We start from the raw sequence: 21,038 nt of genomic DNA, 5'->3' as shown, positions 1-21,038 counted from the left end.
GACGAGAGATTAGGGTTGCATGATCCTCTGCTTCATTGTTAAAAAAAAAAAACTAAATAAAAAATTTAAACAATAAAAGTGAAATCTAAAATTAGCTTTAGGAAAAAGCAATGGCATGAGTTGACTCTGACCAACATGAGTTGTATCCGTGTCAAGTGTCAACAACGCATGATCAACGGTGCAATTAAATTAAATCAAACAATTATCCAAAAATATAAAAAATAAAATAAAACAAGAAAAATAGCAAAGCAGGAATATCCAAAAGCATATGACATACAACCAGAATATTCGATGCGAAGATCCCGTTGGCATTTCTCTTACAATTTTTTTATATAAATACCTTTCTCTCCCACCTTCATTCTTCATCATCAACAACCAAACCAAACCAAACCTTTTTTTCATTCAAACAATCTCTCTCCCACAAAAAAAAAAAAAAAAACAAAAAAAATGGCTCTCAAAGCCGTCCACGTCTCCGACGTCCCTTCCCTCGATCTCGTCCCTGAGTCTCCTCTCCTCTCCTCCCGTTTCCCCACCGGTACGTAACATTAATTAATCTTTCTTTCTTCATTATTCATTAATCATCCATTTTATTCATGATAATGATGATTATGATTAATCTTTTTCAGGTTTGGAGATGAGAAATGGTGGATTCAAGATGCCGAAGTTTGTTGTTATTGGACATAGAGGAAACGGTATGAATGTATTGCAATCTACGGATCGGAGAATGAGAGCCATCAAAGAAAATTCCATCATGTCTTTCAACGCTGCTTCTTCTTTTCCTCTTGATTTCATCGAATTTGATGTTCAGGTATAATCATTCATCATTCTCTTTCTTTCTTTCTTTCTATTTTTGCTTCTTTTTTTTCTTTATTAAAAAAATAAATAATCTGAAAAATTAATTATCCAGATGATGCATGTACTTTTTCGTTCCAGTTTCGCCGCGTATCTTAAATCGACACGTTTTTTTCTCCGGGATTTCCGGTTATGTCCTTATGGCAATTTTCGTAAATAACTTTCGGGTTTGAGGGTTTTTCTGTGGTTTGTTTTCTTCGGTTCAATCCAGATACTGATTTTCTACTTGGTTTTTTTTTCTTTTGGGTTTGGGGAATTTTTTTTTTTAAATATGAAAAAAAGTTTTTGGATTAAAAAGTTTGAAGGTGAATGAATGAAGAAAAAAAACAAGACAACAAAAAAGTTAAAGCAAAACTCCGGGTGTGTGATTTTTTTTTGTAGGTGACCAAAGATGACTGCCCAGTCATTTTCCATGATGATTACATCTACACTCAAGAAAATGTAAGCTGTTTTTCTCATCATAATTTTTATAATTTATTAATTACTACTACTTTAGATTTTTGATTTTGATTGTGAGGGTATTTTGGACTTTTTTGCAGGGTAATGTATTTGGCAAGAGAATACCTGAGTTGTGTTTATCTGAGTTTCTTTCCTATGGGATTCAAAGAGAGCCAGGAATGGAAGGAAAAATGTTGGTCAGAAAAACAAAAGATGGAAAGATATTTAATTGGGAAGTTGAACAAGATGACACACTTTGTACCCTTCAAGAAGCATTTCTCAAAGTTGAACCTACTTTGGGTTTTAACATTGAGTTGAAATTTGATGACCATATTGTTTATGAACAAGCTTATCTTACTCATGTCCTTCAAGCCATCTTAAAGGTATAATAACCACATAGTAAAAATTGTTATTTTTACCATTTACTGTTTGTTTTCGTTCCCAAAATGCACTTAGCCTATGTTTGGTATCATATTCAATATATTAGAATTATCGGTGCAAAATCATGTGATTCTGACATACTCTCTGTGATACCAAACGTACTCTTAATGAAATGGTGATATGGGGTGGTATTATGAGTATTATGTTTTGAACTTGATGAATGTTTTGGAACAGGTTGTTACTGATTATGCTAAGGATCGGCCTATAATATTTTCAACTTTTCAACCGGATGCTGCGGTACTTGTTCGCAAATTGCAAAGCACCCACCCTGTGAGTTTTCGGCTTTTTTCTTATTGTGGTGAAGATGTTCTTGTTCTATTTTGTGAGTTTCTAACATGGTGTGGTTGTTTCTTGGTGGCAGGTTTTCTTTTTAACTAATGGTGGGTGTGAAATCTATGAAGATTTGAGAAGAAACACCTTGGAAGAGGCCTTGAAACTCTGTTTGGAGAATGGATTGGATGGAATTGTTTCTGAGATTAAAGGGATATTTAAAAATCCTGGAGCTGTAAGCAAGATCAAAGAGTCCAATCTTTCTCTTCTAACATATGGCAAATTAAAGTATGTTTGGCCTTTTCCACATTCATGCTACATACATGTTTTATTGGTCATTTTTAGTCAAAGTTGTTTCCTTAATTGTTGTTTAATGTAATGTAATGTAATGTTTTTGTTACTGATTTATGTTGTTTTGACAGTAATGTTCCAGAAGCGGTTTACATGCAGCACTTAATGGGAATTGATGGGGTAATAGTAGATTTTGTGCAAGAAATAACAGAGGCTGTTGCAGATATGGTGAAACCAACAAAGAATGGTGAGGAAGAGGGTTTGACTGAAGAAGGGATTGAGAAGGTGGAAGTGAACAAATCAAAGCCACAATTTTCACAGTTGGAGCTTTCTTTTCTTTACAAGCTTATTCCACAATTGCTTTTGCTTTAACAAAGAAAAGAGGGTTTTAAATTTGATTTGGTACACACATTGATGATAGTTTAGGAGCTTAACTCCTGCTTTTAATTTTTCTTTTAATACAATTTGGGGACATTTCTATGAATGCTTAATCATTTGTACATGTATATTTTCTTCTTTTCACTTAGGTTGAAGGAAATAGTGATTATGTATGAACAAAAAGTTTGGAGGTCCTCCATTCAAATATAACTGAAATTGACTACAAATGTTCTGTTACTTTTATGTTTTTATCCATAAATTACACGTGTGAAATATAGCAGCCGGAATTGACTTTGACTAGAAAATGCCCTTTACAAGTTTCCTAATGAATAAGAGAAAAATGCATTTAACCACTTTTATTAAGAGAGTGAACTCTGAACAATTTTAAAGTAATAGGATCCAAATTTTTTGGAACAACAATTTGAAAATGAAGCACAATTCAAATTAGAAAGGAATATTCATGCAAATGTTAAGAAGAAATTTGGGAAAACTATGGACACTTTGAAGCAAGAGGAGACATATGGGCAAGACACTAAGATTGTAAATTTGTAATGGTCCAAAAGAAAGAATAATGATTGACTTACAAACATTATTCTCATATTGAGCACTAGCCACTTGCTTAACTTTTAAATCAGCTGTGATGGTCTCCGGTTCGGGTTTGAATTTCCCAAAGAGTAGAGTCTCAGCAACCTTGAGTAGTTTGGTTCTTTCTCTTGGTGGTTCTCGTCGGCAACCTCCTGAGAAATTACTCTTCCTATCAAAGTAGAACGAAGTTCGTAGGAAACCATTAATTTAGTTGCTTTATGGAAACCCATATATATTGCGAATGTTGGCAATCTCAGAAGGAAACTTGAAACAACTGGCAACAAAACTTTAGGGCGTCACACCAACAGAAGTACTCGGGACAATATTGTGAAGGAGAGATTTTCTAAAGTCGATTTAATTTCGACATTCTGTTTGTTCTTCACCACATTTGCATCATGGTTTTGGAAGACTCCTTAGTTCCTTTCCAAGGTTTAGCCTTTTTACCCCGAGGTAACTCCGCTAGAAGCAAGATGGTCTCGACTAATGCAATAAGAAAATCTTCTCAGTTATTAGTTGATAGTTGTATTTTGACGAAGTTTTCTTGATAAGTTCTATCCATTTTCTTATCAAGAGACATGGTCAAGAGGCCACTTTCAATATCTAGCAAATCCTTGGAGATTTTGGCGAAAAACTCCATAAATTTTAAAGTGGATTTCTCAAACTCTGATAATCTAGTAAAATCAAAGCCCTTGATGGATGAAAGTTCGTTTATCTAGTAAATAGGGAAAAGATGGGTGCCTCCTGAGGAAGAAACATCACCTCAAGGCAATTATCATCCAACCTCACCAGAAAAAATTATTGTTTGAAGTTGACTAGGGGCCATGTTTACAAATTTTAAAGATTTCACACTCAAAAGAGGTAAAGGGCATTAGTACTCCTAATTGTAAAAAGTCTCGTGAACAATGCCACGAGGGTCGATTCATAACAATGCTTTCACTCTCCATCATATAGGTTCTAAAATAACACCTTCCTCTCTCCCAGTAGACGAAACATTTACTTTAGCCCAAAAGAAGATGATACTCTAAGTTGTGGTAAAATCAAAATAGCAGCTCAACTGATAGAAATGTTGAAATTGCTAGTGTCGGACGTCATGACCGGGGTTCGAACCCCGGTCACTCCACTTTGTGTGTGTGAGTTTTCAATGGCTTTGCCATTTCGTTTATCAACCAAAAAAAAATCAAAATAGTAGCTATAAGTATCCATGGATGATTTAGCTTTGGAGCCAGACATTAAATCCACCGGAAAATCCAAAGAAGGGATTATTGGAGGTAATTCCTGTGGGTCATTGATGGATTATTTCGCAAGTGAACGAATTACCACGTAGTAATAAAAATATCGATCCACAGGGATTGTGTGATTAAACTAGTCGAATAGTGCTCATAGACATTATGCAAGAAATACACATAAATTGGGGGTATGTTGAGTGATGAATTGTTAGAAAACGTACTTTGATATAATGGAAAAGCGAGGTAGAATTATCGGAATCGCCTAGTCTATAGCTAAACCACATACAATCTACTATATCATGGGAATCTACTCAAGTGTTAACAACTAGATCGACAAATTAGTGAATCGCAATCTCTTGTCAAAATCCACTCTATTCGTTGTCGATACTCCCCCGATCTCTCGGGCGGAAGCTACCTACAACGAATGATATTAACGCGCGTCAATCGTTCGCTACACTCTATGCCTCAATCTCTCGACCGGAGACACTCGAGCGCTTAATGCAATTCAGTTCAGAAATTAAATCAATACTCTCGCACGTGACTTAACTCGAAATCATTACAACACTAATGAAGGATTATAAAGCATTAAACATCGAATTGCATTAAATCAACACTATGAACAGAGTAGTTTCTTACACATATAGCAGATTACATGAGGTCTATCTACATCCTAGGCTATCCTAGATCCTACCTCCGAAGAACTTAGCTCCTCATCTCCCTTTGTTCGCGTCCGAGCTTCAATGTCATGGCTTGTGAATCCATGCTATTGATGTGCTTGGAGCTTTCCTTCGGAGTCTTGAATCCCAATCTTGAAGTTCCAAACCCAGAATGTAGATCAAATTTGCAGAATTTTCCAACCAGAAAACAGAATTATGCAGAAACTATATATACAGAAGGCAACCACGCCGCGCGCCAGATCTATCACGCCGCGCGTGGTTGCAAATCCATCAACTACGCCGCGCGTGGTAACAGAATCACGCGGCGCGTGATCAAGTCAGAGAGCAATCTTCTTCTTCAACAAGGCTTCACGCCGCGCGTGGTCAAAGCTACGCCGCGCGTGGTCAAGTCAGAGAGCAATCCAGTTCCTGAACAAAGCTTCACGCCGCGCGTGATCAGAGTGAAAATCTTGGCTTCCTGTGAGCTCCATCACGCGGCGCGTGATGGGCTACGCCCCCAGCGTAGTGAAAATCCTCCATTTCCTGCACTTTTTCCTGTTTTCTTGCAAAACAAGTAATCAAGCTTATGGTTAGATTTCTCTTATATTTATTGCTAAAAACCTACTAAAATGTATCTAATGTTGCTAAAATAGGCATGGATTAGAGAGTGTGACGATTTGTCATCACAACCCCAAACTTAAACCTTTCCTTGTCCTCAAGGAAACAACTTTTACCTCAAGCTTTTGTGTCAAGACTTTGGCATTTTCCTTAAATTCACTCGAATCATACATACGTGAGAATCACCTGATGATCAATGCTCCACCTGCAAACAATGCTCAATTGCACAATCGTTCCCGCAAGACATTTTCAAGTAGTTCACACTTTTCGACCAAGGCTCTATGATTTCATCACACTACTCACATGCACTCTTCAGTTTTTTTGGTAATTCACTCAAATCAACACATCAATGCAAGTCAACAATAATTTTGCAAGTAGTCTAAGAATTCATTCGGTTCACTTTGTGCACACACATTAGAGGTCTTTTAGGGTTATAACGTGGCTTGGCTAGGGTGAATGGTGACATTTTTGGATAAGTAGTAGAAAAACTTGGAGTTAGATCCCCCTATTAGTCAAAGAACATTTTCATACACCAAACCCCTTTTGAAATATAGTGGACTAGAGAACATTTTCATTACATCAAACAAAGTTTTGCAATTCTTTGAATTCAAGGCTATCACTTCTTTTCTATATTTTTTTTATTTTCACATTCATTCATCTTTTTTTTTTCTTTCTTTTCTCTTCTTCTTTGCCTTGCAATTTTTGAAATTTTTGAAAAATTATTCAATCAACACTTTTATAAGTTCTCTAGTACCCTCACCCCAAACTTTATTTGTTGCTAATTCCAAAGAGCAACCCCAAACTTAGTGGTGAGCAATGCGCATCAACCACTAATTAGGTGCCTAACCTCCAAGAAAGTCATTCCTTTTTTTCTCAACAAAAATTTCTTAAGGTTTTGCAAAAATAACATATTCTTTTTCAGCTCAAATTGGTTAAGCAAAGGATAATTATATGTAAGGGTGGATAGAAAGGCTCAAAGGTACCAAGAAACATGCCTCGTGTGTGCTACAAAAGTACCAATCAAATACAAAGACGACAAGCAAAATCGAGAGACAATACACGAGTGGATATCACACATAGAAAGAATGAGAGTGTTTGGCTCAATACCTCACGGTTGGGTCGAATCAAAGAACCGGTCAAAAAGTGTGCGTTCCCTTCCTTTGCCTCTTGATCACATGAGTGCAACAAGCTATTGCACTGCAAGTTTCACACATCACACACGGAAACAATCAAGCAATTGATACTCAAGTAACTAGAAGGAACATGCCAAGATATCGAAACAAATTCCAAAGGTAAAAGAAATTCCACAATCAAACATAAAAAGATTCAAATTCAGAGTTTAAAGTACATTCATCCAGCCAATTCAAAGGAACATCATACAATTATTCATAAGGTAGCATAAGAGTGAAAGGGAAGAAAAGACCGTAAACTCATGGGTTGCCTCCCATGAAGCGCTTCTTTCTCGTCATTAGCTTGACGCTTCATCATCACAAGTTAGGGCGGATACTTCAACTTTGATTCAACACGGCTCCTCTTGTTCTCTTCCTTCAAAGGAGCAATATTAATATCAATAAGTAATGATTTCACATTCCCCGAATCACTCTTGAGATCTTTTCCTTTGGTCTTCAAATTGGTTCTTTCCTTCTTACTAGACCGTGATGGAGATTTCTTATAGCCTTTCTTCACCGAAGCTTTCAATGTTGAAATGGAAGACTTTTGAGGATTGACAACCGGATTGGGCTCTTCTTCTTTGGCCAACTTGTGCAAACAATAGATAGGAACCACACCATCCAAGACCCATCCTAGGTCGTCATTCACTTTCTCCGCTTCTTTTAACAAGTCATTCTCTTCTAGTGGAGTGAGCAAATCACTTATGATCACGGGTTTCCTAGAGTCGCCACCCAAAAACACATACTTCCATTTAGGAGGAAGTTCTTTCAACTCCAGTGGCTTTTTTATCGCCTTTGGCTCTTCCTCCTCTTCTAGGGGGTTATCCAAGTTTTGAAGAAAAATTTCAATCTCATGATCCCACTCTTCTTCTTTATCATCTTTTACCACTTCCTCTAGCACTTCCACTTTGAAGCATTCGGATACCACTCCACAAAATTCAAGGTCTTGGTTATTGACCTTCTTCATCCTAGGATAAGGCATTCTAGCATATGGTGAAGGAACTTGAAACTTGGGGCCCTTCACAAGAGGTTTCTTGCCTTTCTTAGCACTAGACTCATTCTCCACTCTCTTTTCAACTTCACCCTCATAAGCTTTTTCCTCCTTATTTTTTTCTTCTTTCTTATTTTCTTTTCTATTTTCAACTACACCATCTTTACTCTCATCCTTTTTAGGCTTCTCCACTACTTCCGGTGATGAAACTTCTATACTCCTCAAATTAATGGAATTACAACTTTCATTACGAGGATCCGTGGTGTTTCCATAAAAACCACTTTGAGTTTGTAGAGAAGAGACTTGCCTTACTAGTTGACCAATTTGATTTTCGAGATTTTTGATGGAGGCTTCATGACGTTCGCTTGACACTTCTTGGTTTGCCTTCATCACCTCAAAATTGCCTTGAGTCATCTTCATGGCTAAGATAAGAGTATCTTCAAAAGATTCATGGTGATCTTCAAAATGTTGATCTTGAGGAAATGCTTGATTTGGATTAGCTCCATAAGAACAATTCATGTGATTCTTCACTCCAAGATTGTAGGTGTTGAGATGAGGATTATTTTGAAAGGTTGCTTGCACCATACATTGAGCTTCTAGTTGTTTGGTAATGATTTGTAGAAACACATTATTGAACTTGTAACTAGCTAAAAGTGTCTCTTGATTGTATGATTCAAACATGTCTTCCTTCCGCTTTACGATTTGCTCGTGCTGCTGTCTCAATCTCAGGATCGGAATTCAGCTCTCGAGGACCTGTTCTCCGCATGCACAAGAAAGCAAACGAGTAGAACGCTCTCGACAGAAAAATACAAAAACAGAAAAATTACGAAAACACAGAAAACAATAGACACTATTGCCTCGTCGAATCTATCACAATCCCCGGCAACGGCGCCAAAAACTTGATGGATTATTTCGCAAGTGAACGAATTACCACGTAGTAATAAAAATATCGATCCACAGGGATTGTGTGATTAAACTAGTCGAATAGTGCTCATAGACATTATGCAAGAAATACACATAAATTGGGGGTATGTTGAGTGATGAATTGTTAGAAAACGTGCTTTGATATAATGGAAAAGCGAGGTAGAATCATCGGAATCGCCTAGTCTATAGCTAAACCACATACAATCTACTATATCATGGGAATCTACTCAAGTGTTAACAACTAGATCGACAAATTAGTGAATCGCAATCTCTTGTCAAAATCCACTCTATTCGTTGTCGATACTCCCCCGATCTCTCGGGCGGAAGCTACCTACAACGAATGATATTAACGCGCGTCAATCGTTCGCTACACTCTATGCCTCAATCTCTCGACCGGAGACACTCGAGCGCTTAATGCAATTCAGTTCAGAAATTAAATCAATACTCTCGCATGTGACTTAACTCGAAATCATTACAACACTAATGAAGGATTATAAAGCATTAAACATCGAATTGCATTAAATCAACACTATGAACAGAGTAGTTTCTTACACATATAGCAGATTACATGAGGTCTATCTACATCCTAGGCTATCCTAGATCCTACCTCCGAAGAACTTAGCTCCTCATCTCCCTTTGTTCGCGTCCGAGCTTCAATGTCATGGCTTGTGAATCCATGCTATCGATGTGCTTGGAGCTTTCCTTCGGAGTCTTGAATCCCAATCTTGAAGTTCCAAACCCAGAATGTAGATCAAATTTGCAGAATTTTCCAACCAGAAAACAGAATTATGCAGAAACTATATATACAGAAGGCAACCACGCCGCGCGCCAGATCTATCACGCCGCGCGTGGTTGCAAATCCATCAACTACGCCGCGCGTGGTAACAGAATCACGCGGCGCGTGATCAAGTCAGAGAGCAATCTTCTTCTTCAACAAGGCTTCACGCCGCGCGTGGTCAAAGCTACGCCGCACGTGGTCAAGTCAGAGAGCAATCCAGTTCCTGAACAAAGCTTCACGCCGCGCGTGGTCAGGTATCACGCCGCGCGTGATCAGAGTGAAAATCTTGGCTTCCTGTGAGCTCCATCACGCGGCGCGTGATGGGCTACGCCCCCAGCGTAGTGAAAATCCTCCATTTCCTGCACTTTTTCCTGTTTTCTTGCAAAACAAGTAATCAAGCTTATGGTTAGATTTCTCTTATATTTATTGCTAAAAACCTACTAAAATGTATCTAATGTTGCTAAAATAGGCATGGATTAGAGAGTGTGACGATTTGTCATCAGTCATCACGAGGGGGCAGTCGGAGGATAATCCACATTGGGTTCATGAACAACTTCACAACACAAGTGAGTTGGACACCACACTTTAACCCAAAACCTTAAGGTGTTAGGTTTATGGGTCCTCTCCCCTTATAAAGTGTTCAACCTCCACTTTTCTAAGCAATGTGAGACTTAACCACTCACACTTGCCACAACAATCACCCCCTCAAGTGTGAGTCCATCCACTCTAGGATATGCTCCCTCTCAAGCGGAAACTTTCTTCATCCTACACTTGTACCGCCGTAAGCCACACTGCTCCACGGGACTTGCCGCCTGACCACCTTTGTCAGAAAGACTTTCGATACAAGGAGCCAGTTCCACTCTTCGTCGAACCATCGGCTCTGATACCACTGGTTAGAGTGGAAGAGAGTGAGGGAGAGACGGAATAGTTTCATCAATGAGCATTGTTATTATTAGATTATATGAAAACAATTTATAGAGATACAAATTGTAATGTATTACTTGGTTAACAAGCTAACTAACTCAAGGTAGTTACTAACAAACTAACAAACTAAAGTAGTTAAAACAATCAAACTAATAACCAACTTGCAAAGCAAGTAACAAACTAGTTGTTGATTGTTTTCGCATGTCATTGTATTGTTTTCTCAACAGTTACCAAGAAAAAGGTGTATATATTGATGGCCAAGAAGCATAGAAATATCATTCACATTTTACAAAACAAACTGAACTTCTAAGACTTGTACTCGGTTCTTCGCGGGAGAAATGCTAACTTGGGCACAACCCCAAATCAATTTTATTTAGGCATACACACATCATTGAAAAAAATTTAAAGATAAATAAATTAGTCACATAATCTTATATTAATTAATTCTTTTATCTTTTAATTTTATTAAGTTATGTATGCGTGCCTAAGAAAAGTTAATTTAGGTTTGTGCCTATGTAAGAATAACTCTCTTCGCGAATCAAGTGACCTTGTAGTTTTAGCAAGAACAATCTATATATAGAAGTCTTAAACTATATTAACAAAAATTAAAAGAATCACTTTAATAAAAATAATAAAAAATTCACATTATTGTTGAAGAAAATTGAATTTCCATGTTTATGAATTTGAAGTCATAAATATAATTTCAACGAGTTACTTCGAATTAGATCCAATTTTTTAGCTGATTGGGTTGAACATATCGTCCCTTAACATTGAAGCTAACAACTAAATATGGAAAATAGGCCAAATTTTGTTGGTTTATAGCAAAAATGGAAGTAGAGGAAAAAAACATAAAAAATGGTGAAATAGGTTTTTGGTCCCTATAAAATTATTAAATTTTGTTTTTTGTTTCTATAAAAAAGTGTCATGTTTAATTTTGGTCTTACAAAATTATTATGCAGATAGTTTTAGTCTCTATTGTTAAACAACCAATATATATTTTTGAATAATTATTTAACAGACATATTTAGAATATTATAAAAAAATTCTTAAAAAAAAACTCAAAATTTGATTTCTAAATTAATGTTTTTGTTACTTTTATTTTTATCTAGTTTTAAAAGATTTCTGATTCTTCTTGTTTTAAAAGATTTTAAAGTTTTGTAAAGATTTTTTTATAGTACTCTAAACATGTTTGAAAAGATTTTTGAAAATTTTGAGCCTTCTCTCTAAAATTTCTCTCTTCCCCTTCTCTCTAATCTCACCACCTTAAACCACCCTTCTTCCGTGAACTCGATACCTTGAGGTTACAATGGTAAGCTCTTACTATTGAGCTATAACCTCAAGGTTCTATTTGAAAAAAGTATAATCATCATTTTAAAATTTTGAGAATAAGTGAATAAAAAACCTTACATAATGGAATTATAAAATAAATCATGCATTTCATAATTTTTGAATCGATTCTGAAACTTGTTGTGTCTATGATTTTGTTTTCTAAACAACATTTTTATGTCTTAAGTGTGAGAAATTAAACGTGGATATACTTTTTAATAAGAACTCAAACTTTGATTTGTTACGATGTATTTTAGCCCTTCCCTAAACCCGTAAGAATTCAAACTTTGATTCGTTACGATGTGAAATTTTAACCCCTTTACTAAACCCAATTTCAGTTGATTTGATTACTTATTCCTTACTTCATCAAAATACTAATATTGTACTTGTTTTGTGAAAATGCATGACCCCGCTTATATGAAATAAAATAAAGGAAACAAAAAAATTTCAATTCCTTATTTTGCTTACATATTAATATTAGAGTCATTATTCTTCCTTATTTTTCCTTGTGTCTCACAAATCTCTCTCTCTCTCTCTCTCTCTCTCTCTCTCTCTCTCTCTCTCTCTCTCTCTCTCTCTCTCTCCCTCTCTCTCTCTCATAATTCAACATTAAAGACATTGCATGTCTTCTCTTCTTCTACCTATAAATTGAAATCCTATGAAGAAGTTTTTCCTTCACACATGAACTCTTACTTCACATAAAGCTAAGACTTTCTTGTGACAACATCATGGCTATAGATAAATATGTTGCCTATGATTTGGACGGTTGCCCCAAGTTACCTGTTGGATTCAGGTTTGATCCAATAGATGACATTCTTGTGAACTTTTACCTGAAGTTGAAGGTTTATAATCAACCTCTTCCATTTCATGCCATTCAAGAATTTGATGTCTTTCAAACCGAACCTTGGATGCTTCCATATGGTTAGTAAAATTTCAATTTTATTTTTGAAAAATTCTTCTAAGGTTATTTTAGCTTATTCGGGGTCAAATCTGACATCAAGTGATTTCACCCATTCCAATCGCAGTTGTGGGGATTGAACTGTAATCCTCCTACCAAGTTCAGCGTCAATCACACTGAACAACTAACAATTGGTTTTGTGGGGGTTATTTTGTTAATCTTGAGAGTGAACATTTTTTCTTAGACATTCAATTTTAATATGCCCCATGAAATGCTTATGCATGCCATATTTTCAAGCGGGAAATTGTCAATTTTTTTGTTGGATTGATTCAATTTTGTTTTTACAGATAGGAATTCTTTCAAAGATAGGAAATATTATTTCTTTGATATTAGGAACCGTAGGTTCCAAAACATGGATACGAGAGTCGCCGGAAATGGTGAATGGAGAACGGTGGAAAAGAACAAGGAACTTGTTCTCCCAAGCAACTACTTCATTGGTAGAAAAAACACCCTTGTATATTGGAGAATACAAGGAAATGAAGTTGTTAAGACACAATGGGTGATGCATGAATTTCGCATTGGTACAATTTTTCATCCAATAAAGGTAATGGATACAATAAGAATCACTATTAAAAACATTAATTTTTTTAGAGTAATTATATGTTTTTTGTATTTTTATAGCTAAAAAGCATAAATGGTACTTTTTGTCTTATTTATTGATCTATTATAGTAACTATAGTCATAAAAAATTTTGAACTCAAATTAATGTAGGTGACAACTTTAGGTGCCTATCGCATTTTTAAGATGAAGGTTGCAAAGGTTGAGAAGAAGGTGAACATACCAACTATGATTGATTTTACAATGGAGGATGCAAGTTCTTCTGCCCCTCCTCCTTCTCCATGAGCTCATTTTTCATTTGCATCTTTTTAGTTTAATGAATTTATTTGTAAGTCATGTCGACATTAAACATATTTTATCATTTCAGTTTTTTGGAATTAGTTTTCTATATTTGGACCGAAGAATTTATTTATTTTTTATTTTCACCACATGTATTCGATCCACTGGACCGTCTAATTCGGTTCAAATGTCAGTTATGTCATCAAGTGATTTCAGTCACTGCCGATCGTAGTTGCGGGGATCGAACCGTATTTCTCCTTACCAAGTTCAGCGTCAATTACTATTGGACCAACTAACCATTAATTGGACTCAAGAACTTTAATAACACTGATATGCAACTATTTAATATGAAGCTAATTAGTTTTTTATATTTGGACTCAAGAGTTTTCTATATTTATCATTTGTTTTCGTCATATTGAGAATACTTGTGTGGGTGAAAAGTTGAATGATATCGATTGTTGCTCAGAGCTTTATTGAAAAACATTTATCGAGAAACTTAATTAGTTTGATCTCGGGATTGCAGGTAAAAAGTGTGAAGTTCAATTATTGTGATTGTGATTGAGATGGGAGGCTTCAATGAAAGGTAGTTAATTTGGTTTTTATTTTATTTTTTATTTGAAAATTTAAGGTGAGGAGATGATGTTTCGGTTCAAGACGAATTCAAAGAAGACATTAGGACTATTAGACCAAACCCTTGAAGTTATAGTTAATCAATTTTTTCGACTAAAATTAGTCATATAAAAAAAATTAATGAATATTTCCCTTCTCTCTCCTTCGAAATTAATGACAAAAAAACAATAATATCACATGAGGGAATCAATTCTCGACATCTATAAAGAAAGAAGTATAGAGGTTTTTCTTTTATTATTAATCATAACCTTTATGAAAATAAGCATACCCTTTGGTTAAGCAAACAAGCTTCACCACAAGTATGCAAGAATCTACACATGGATTTGATTGGCTTCCTTCTTTCATAGAACTCAATACTCCATTTATAAAATTCTTTTATAAGAGGGAAAAAGTATTCTTCTTTGTGAAAGTCAGGATATAAGCATAGTAGATTATTCAAAATCTTTGAGAGTATATATGGTTCAAGGAATAAAATTATGAACATAAAAAAGTCTACATCAATTTATATATCTTATTAACAATAAAGTTTCCTTCTCGTGAATAAGATGCTAACGAGGCAAATTTTGTTTTATATTTACTTTAAATATATGTTAGTTAAATGATTGATAGTTGTATTGGTATATTTTAAAAATTAAAAATATTAATGTCAATCAATTTATGGTCTCTCTTCCACATTGGACTATAATAGTAGTATATTTTTTTTCTTGATGTATGATCGTGCAAAATATTCGACGTGATAAGAATATTTGAATAATAAAAATGGGCGTTGGTCTAGTTAGAGAAACGAACAAGGCACAAAAGGGGAAAAACTTGTTGTTGGTTAAGTTATTGAAGGGTAGAAGGAACAAAATATTCTTATTCTTATTATTATGATTCTTCCAAACTAGGATAACGCAACCCCTTCATTGTATTGGGCATAAGATTCTTATCATTAATGTCTAAGATGTAACTATTTAGTTGATACCAGTTGTTCTAGTAGTGATTGACGCTGAATTTAGTAACAGTTTGATCCCTCGCAACCCTATCAGGAGTGGGATTGGAACCACTTGATGTCAGAACTGACTTCAAAACCAAATTAACCGGTTCAGTGAGCCGAATATTTATGGTGAAAACCAAAATAAAAATAAAAATAAAAATATATTCATGATTATTTGAAACCATAGGTTACGAGAATCATGCTCATATATAATATACATAATGAGAAATGAGAATATATATTACAAAATAGGTTAACATTATGAAATCTCATCAAAATCTTTTTAAGATTAAAATCTTTCTGCTTAATTAAGAGTGTTGCTGTATCGCATTAAATTTATATTTTGTTAAATTGTTTTAAATAAAATAATCCACTTCTAGATTAATTTTTTTTTTTACATTGGAGTCGATGATGTTTGAACTTAGGATCTCATGCATATTTTGAGTGTGTTTGGTAACACAAATAAGCTAGCTTATAGCTTATTATATGAGTTTATAAACTTGTTTCAAAAAATTAGAGGTGTTTGGTAACAAGTTTTTTTTTACTAGCTTACTACACCTGTGCGATGCACGGGTGTTATGCGGTATTTTATATTATAATGTTGAAAAATCATTTGTATAAATTGAAACAATAAGTATTATGAAGATTATAATAATAACATCAACAACAACAAAATAATAATAATAATAGTAAAAAAAGTGATGTAAATATAAGATAGATATTAAAGATGTGTTTATACATTTCGAAAAGATTACAATGGATCCTATTGCATCTACCAAAATAAGTTGGTAATCCAAAAATTGTCATGTCAGTATAAAAACGGTTTGTGGTCACTGCTGTTCAAAAAAAGTGAGAAAATAACAAAATCAACAACAAACAGAAATAAAGAGCAATTTGATTGTAAAAGTTGTAAAATAAACAGGTAATTTTCACCTATAAGTAGGGGCAAATTGGTTTTGAAAGAGCACAGAAACAAAGAGGGACAGAAGAGGAGAAAGTCGCCGAAGGACCGGTTGTGCGATGCAGAGGCGCGGTGGCTGTGTGTCGGAACAGAAGAGAGTGTTAGGCCTACTGTCGTATAAAAGAAATCTTTTGGTAATTCACCAAAAAAAAAATCTTTTGGTACCGTATGAAATTTTTTGTGTACCCTATGAATTTTCAAAAATACCCCTATCTATTAGTTAATTAGCAAATAATATTCGTTATCTAAGTAGTAGATATATAGGTAAAAATATTCAATGGCAAGAAAGAACGGTCGAATCGAAGATATCACGCCCGCTTGAGAACCCTTGAAAATTTATTTTTGCAAAATTATATTAGAGGTCCTTTATCTTATTTATTTGTAACACATTAGTCCTTTATGTTTTTTTATCACATATAGGTCTTTATGTTTGTAAATGTGCACAAATTGGTCATTTTTTCCATTTTTTATTTAAAAAATATGACTTGATGTGTATTTTGATATAGTTTAATGAAGAAGATGAAAAAGATGATGAATGTTGTTATAAAATCTGGGTTTTTTTAATTTTTAATAAAAAATTATTTTAAAAAATAAAATTTCCTACTTAGCTTGCCAACACATATTTTAATTAATAAAACAATCTCAATCACTATCATTGAATAACATTGATGAAATTGTTATGACTAACTGAAGACGACAGACTATGTGACCTTTTGCGCCTCAATTGTGGAAAGAAAGTGGAAGGAAATAAAACTACGGAAATCAATGAATGAACTTAGACTACTCTAGTCTAAGTCCATTCATCGATTTTCTTAATTTTCTAAAAACGGTTTTGGGTTATATATTATCAAGTTATCACTGCTGTTCAAAAAAAAAAAAAAAAAAAAAAAAATTATCAAGTTATCACTTGAGTTTGGTCTAGATTATAGAATTTAAATAAAATATGATGATTTAGTGACAATTGTTTAAACAATTGTTTAGCAAAATATGATGATTTAATGACTATTTTATTTCCTTTTGATTAGATATATTCGATCATTATAGTGACTATTTGCTTCCATTAGTCCATACGTTTTTTTTCTTATATAAACATATAATCGGACAGTTTTTTTTATAGTGACTATTTGCTTCCATTAATCCATATTAATGCATCATTACACATATAAATGTAGGTATATGCAAAGTTGATCAATATGACAATAATGTAAGGAGAAATGATGTGACATTGTAAGTGGATAACATGGCTAAATGAAGAAATTTCATTGGTTTAAGTGGATTAGGGTTTAGAGAACTAATAGGATAACTATCTAGGATTTATATATATAGATTAGTGACAATTGTTTAAACAACTGTTTAGCAAAATATGATGATTTAATGATTATTTTATTTCCTTTTGATTAGATATATTCAATCATTATAGTGACTATTTGCTTCCATTAGTCCATACGTTTTTTTTTCCTGATATAAACATATAATCGAGAACCCAAAAATCGACTATAAACCCAGTTTTCAGCCGATTTTAGGGTTTATAGTCGATTTTTGGGTTTTCGGCCGATTTTTTTGGGTTTAAGGTCGATTTTTGGCTTTTGGCCGATTTTTTGGGTTTTCGGCCGATTTTAGAGTTTTTGTTGATTTTGTTTTTTCAGCCGATTTTTTGTTTACGGTCGATTTTAGGTTTTGGGCCGATTTTTTGGGTTTTCGGCCGATTTTTGGAGTTTCAGGTCGATTTTCTGAATGTGAAATGCCAAAATCTATAGATGATGATGCATTGTTGGCCCTAGTAAAAATGGGATCCAAGGACCAGGAGGTTTTAATAGCCATAGAAATATTAGGTCTAGACGCCTCGCTTGATGACATGGTCGATTACAATGGTGTTGCTCAACTGGCGAAAGCCGAAGATGCCCTTCTGCCTCCCGAAGATAAACCACAAAGCAGCGGACATTCAAAGTTAAAGAAGTGGAGTCTCTATTAATATGAAGTAATGGGAAAGAATAGACCAAAGGTAATTGAGAAGAGAGCCCTGTGTGAGGAGGATGATGAGGCTCATGCACTTAATCTGCCTAATCCGATGATGGGGTTTGAGATTCCCACCGAGCCGAGCTCTGTAGTTACACATCGAAGATTGCTTGAAAACAGTACACTGCGGTGCAAAACTCACAGATAGGATCCGAGAACCAAGCTTAATTGTCTGCAAACAGTACACTGTAGTGCGAAACTCACAGATAGGATAGGGAAAGCGGTGGAAAAATGTGAACAGTTGGAAGAACCGAGGTTGTCAAAAAGTTTGTTTTGGATCAGTGTCGGAAGTGGAATTTGGTATGGGTGGGCAAGAATAAAGTTGCCCCCTCTAGAGCCCGACGAAGTGGAAATGTTGTTGGGATTACACAAGGGGGTGGTATAAGTTGGACGGACAAATTCAAATAACTTGGAAATTCTTTCCAGGTTGACACAATGACATATCATCTATCTGTTCTTAAGGAAATGTATCCTGATGGGGTTAATCTTCCATCTCTCACTTTTCTAGAATTGGCGGTGCAGAGGTAGCTCTCCATCGACTTGGCATCCCTCTGAAGAATGTGGTGTCAGTTGAAAAATCATAAGTCAATAGGAACATTTGTCAAAAGTTTGTGGATGATGTGCAGCAACTTGATTCTGATCATTTGGAGCAATTGATGAGCGCAAACGGTTTTGGGTTATATATTATCAAGTTATCACTGTTGTTCAAAAAAATAAAAAATAAAAAAAATTATCAAATTATCAAGATTATAGAATTTAAATAAAATATGATGATTTAGTGACAATTGTTTAGCAAAATATGATGATTTAATGACTATTTTATTTCCTTTTGATTAGATATATTCAATCATTATAGTGACTATTTGCTTCCATTAGTCCATACGTTTTTTTTTCTTATATAAACATATAATCGGACAGTTTTTTTTATAGTGACTATTTGCTTCCATTAATCCATATTAATGTATCATTACATATATAAATGTAGGTATATGCAAAGTTGATCAATATGACAATAATGTAAGGAGAAATGATGTGACATTGTAAGTGTATGACATAGCTAAATGAAGAAATTTCATTGGTTTAAGAGAATTAGGGTTTTGAGAACTAATAGGATAACTATCTAGGATTTATATATATAGATAACTTTTTTTCAGATGCTATTTCAAATAGCGTTTGAGCTTATAGCTTATAGTTTTTTACACTTTATACCATTTTTACCCTTTAATTTAATAACTACCCACTAAAAAAAGAAACTACCCACTATCAATTACTCCGTCCATCCTATATTATAAGCAAAAAAACTCACTTTTTCATGTCCCAAATTATAAGGAAAAAAAACTAACTTTTATCATTTTTAAGATAAATTTTTACTTAATTTACTCTATATCTTCTTTTTCCCATAATCAATAACCTATGTAGCATGGGTACTCCTAAAATGGTAAAGTACATGTACCGGATACTCCATGGTACTCGTATGGTACGCATCGATTCGGTACCAATTTTTATTTAGTTGAATTATGATGATGAATACGGAAAAAATATATTAGCTATTGAAAAATCTTTTAAAATATTATAATTTTTTTATTATATTTCAATTATCTCTCATTTTTTATGAAAATAGTTGGGACGGTGGACAAAAAAAAATTAAATCCTCAAAACATGATGATAATAATTCACTTAAAAATAATTTTTCTAATATTTTATATTAACGTACTCGTACCTTAAATTTTCTAAAAATGTCGTACCGCGTACCAGTACCCGTACCGGTACCGTACCCGTACTTAGGCAACATAGTCAATAATCAATAAAAACTGTTTTTACATCTTCTCATGAAACTTATTTCAACAAACACACAAAAAGTCAACCTTGAAATTATCATATTTTAATTTTCTTAATAAGTGTGAAAATATTTTTTTTGCCTATATTATGAGACGGGGGGATTATGTCATTTTATATTTATTAATTAACCAATTTAAAAGCTAATTTTACCAAACACTTTAATTTCAATTAGCTAGCTTTTTAACTATCAGTTATAAGCTAACTTTTCAACTATAAGCTAACTTATAGCTTATTTTTATAAAATATACAAAATATGGAAGGAAATATGCATACACAAAGGGGGAAAGAACACCCCTGTATACCGGAGAATAGAAGAAAATGAAGTTGTGCAGACAAACTGAATGATGCATCTCACTAAAATTTCTCATCCAACAAAGGTAATAAATACAATAGTATGACCATTATCACTGTCAAAACTTTGATCTAATTTTTTAGAGTAATTATGTGTTTTTGTTTTTTTGGGTTAAAAATCATGCTAGTTTTTTGTAAAGTTGGTTATTTTGTCTTATAGTCACTGAATTTTGAACTAAAATCTATGGTAGCTGTCATATTTAGGTGTGTAAATTATTCTTATATAGTCACCTGATCAAATATAATTTTTTTGTCACACTCACAAAATTTGAATTTTTTATTTTACTCTTTTAATTATTTTATAAATAATAATAAATTATTTGAGTATGACTATAAGGTCATGTGACCATGAAAGTCTTGCTCTAGATATATATAGCATCGGTAAGATAGAAGTAGTTGGGATAGATGCATCTTTTTAATTTAATGAATTTATTTGTAACTCTTGTGAACATTAAACATATATTATTTTTTTGTGTTCGTTCCACGCTCACCGCACCAAAAAAACATATATTATCATTTTAGTTTTGAGGAAATAATTTTGTATTTAGACTCAAGAATTTGAATAATATTAATATAGTGGCGGAGCTAGACTAAAATTTTGGG

General features: G+C 34.0%; 2 protein-coding genes across 2 annotated transcripts; both read left to right on the top strand.

The window, feature by feature from the left end:
• The first annotated feature begins 271 nt into the window (after positions 1-271).
• LOC123888125 (glycerophosphodiester phosphodiesterase GDPD1, chloroplastic-like) lies at positions 272-2,897 on the top strand. The gene is made up of 7 exons (XM_045937085.1): positions 272-535; positions 627-808; positions 1,234-1,293; positions 1,392-1,673; positions 1,906-2,001; positions 2,093-2,289; positions 2,424-2,897. Exons 1-7 carry the CDS (start codon positions 448-450, stop codon positions 2,662-2,664), a joined length of 1,146 nt encoding a protein of 381 aa, XP_045793041.1. The 5' UTR covers positions 272-447; the 3' UTR covers positions 2,665-2,897.
• Positions 2,898-12,375: 9,478 nt separating this feature from the next.
• Positions 12,376-13,773, top strand: LOC123888124 (NAC domain-containing protein 1-like). Its single transcript, XM_045937084.1, has 3 exons — positions 12,376-12,788; positions 13,113-13,369; positions 13,537-13,773. The coding sequence occupies exons 1-3, from the start codon at positions 12,596-12,598 to the stop codon at positions 13,666-13,668; spliced, it is 582 nt and encodes a 193-aa protein (XP_045793040.1). The 5' UTR covers positions 12,376-12,595; the 3' UTR covers positions 13,669-13,773.
• The last annotated feature ends 7,265 nt before the right edge of the window (positions 13,774-21,038 follow it).

Source organism: Trifolium pratense, linkage group LG6 (genome assembly GCF_020283565.1).
Source record: "Trifolium pratense cultivar HEN17-A07 linkage group LG6, ARS_RC_1.1, whole genome shotgun sequence".
Classification (NCBI taxonomy): Eukaryota; Viridiplantae; Streptophyta; class Magnoliopsida; order Fabales; family Fabaceae; genus Trifolium; species Trifolium pratense.
This window is presented reverse-complemented; position numbering and strand designations above follow the sequence as displayed.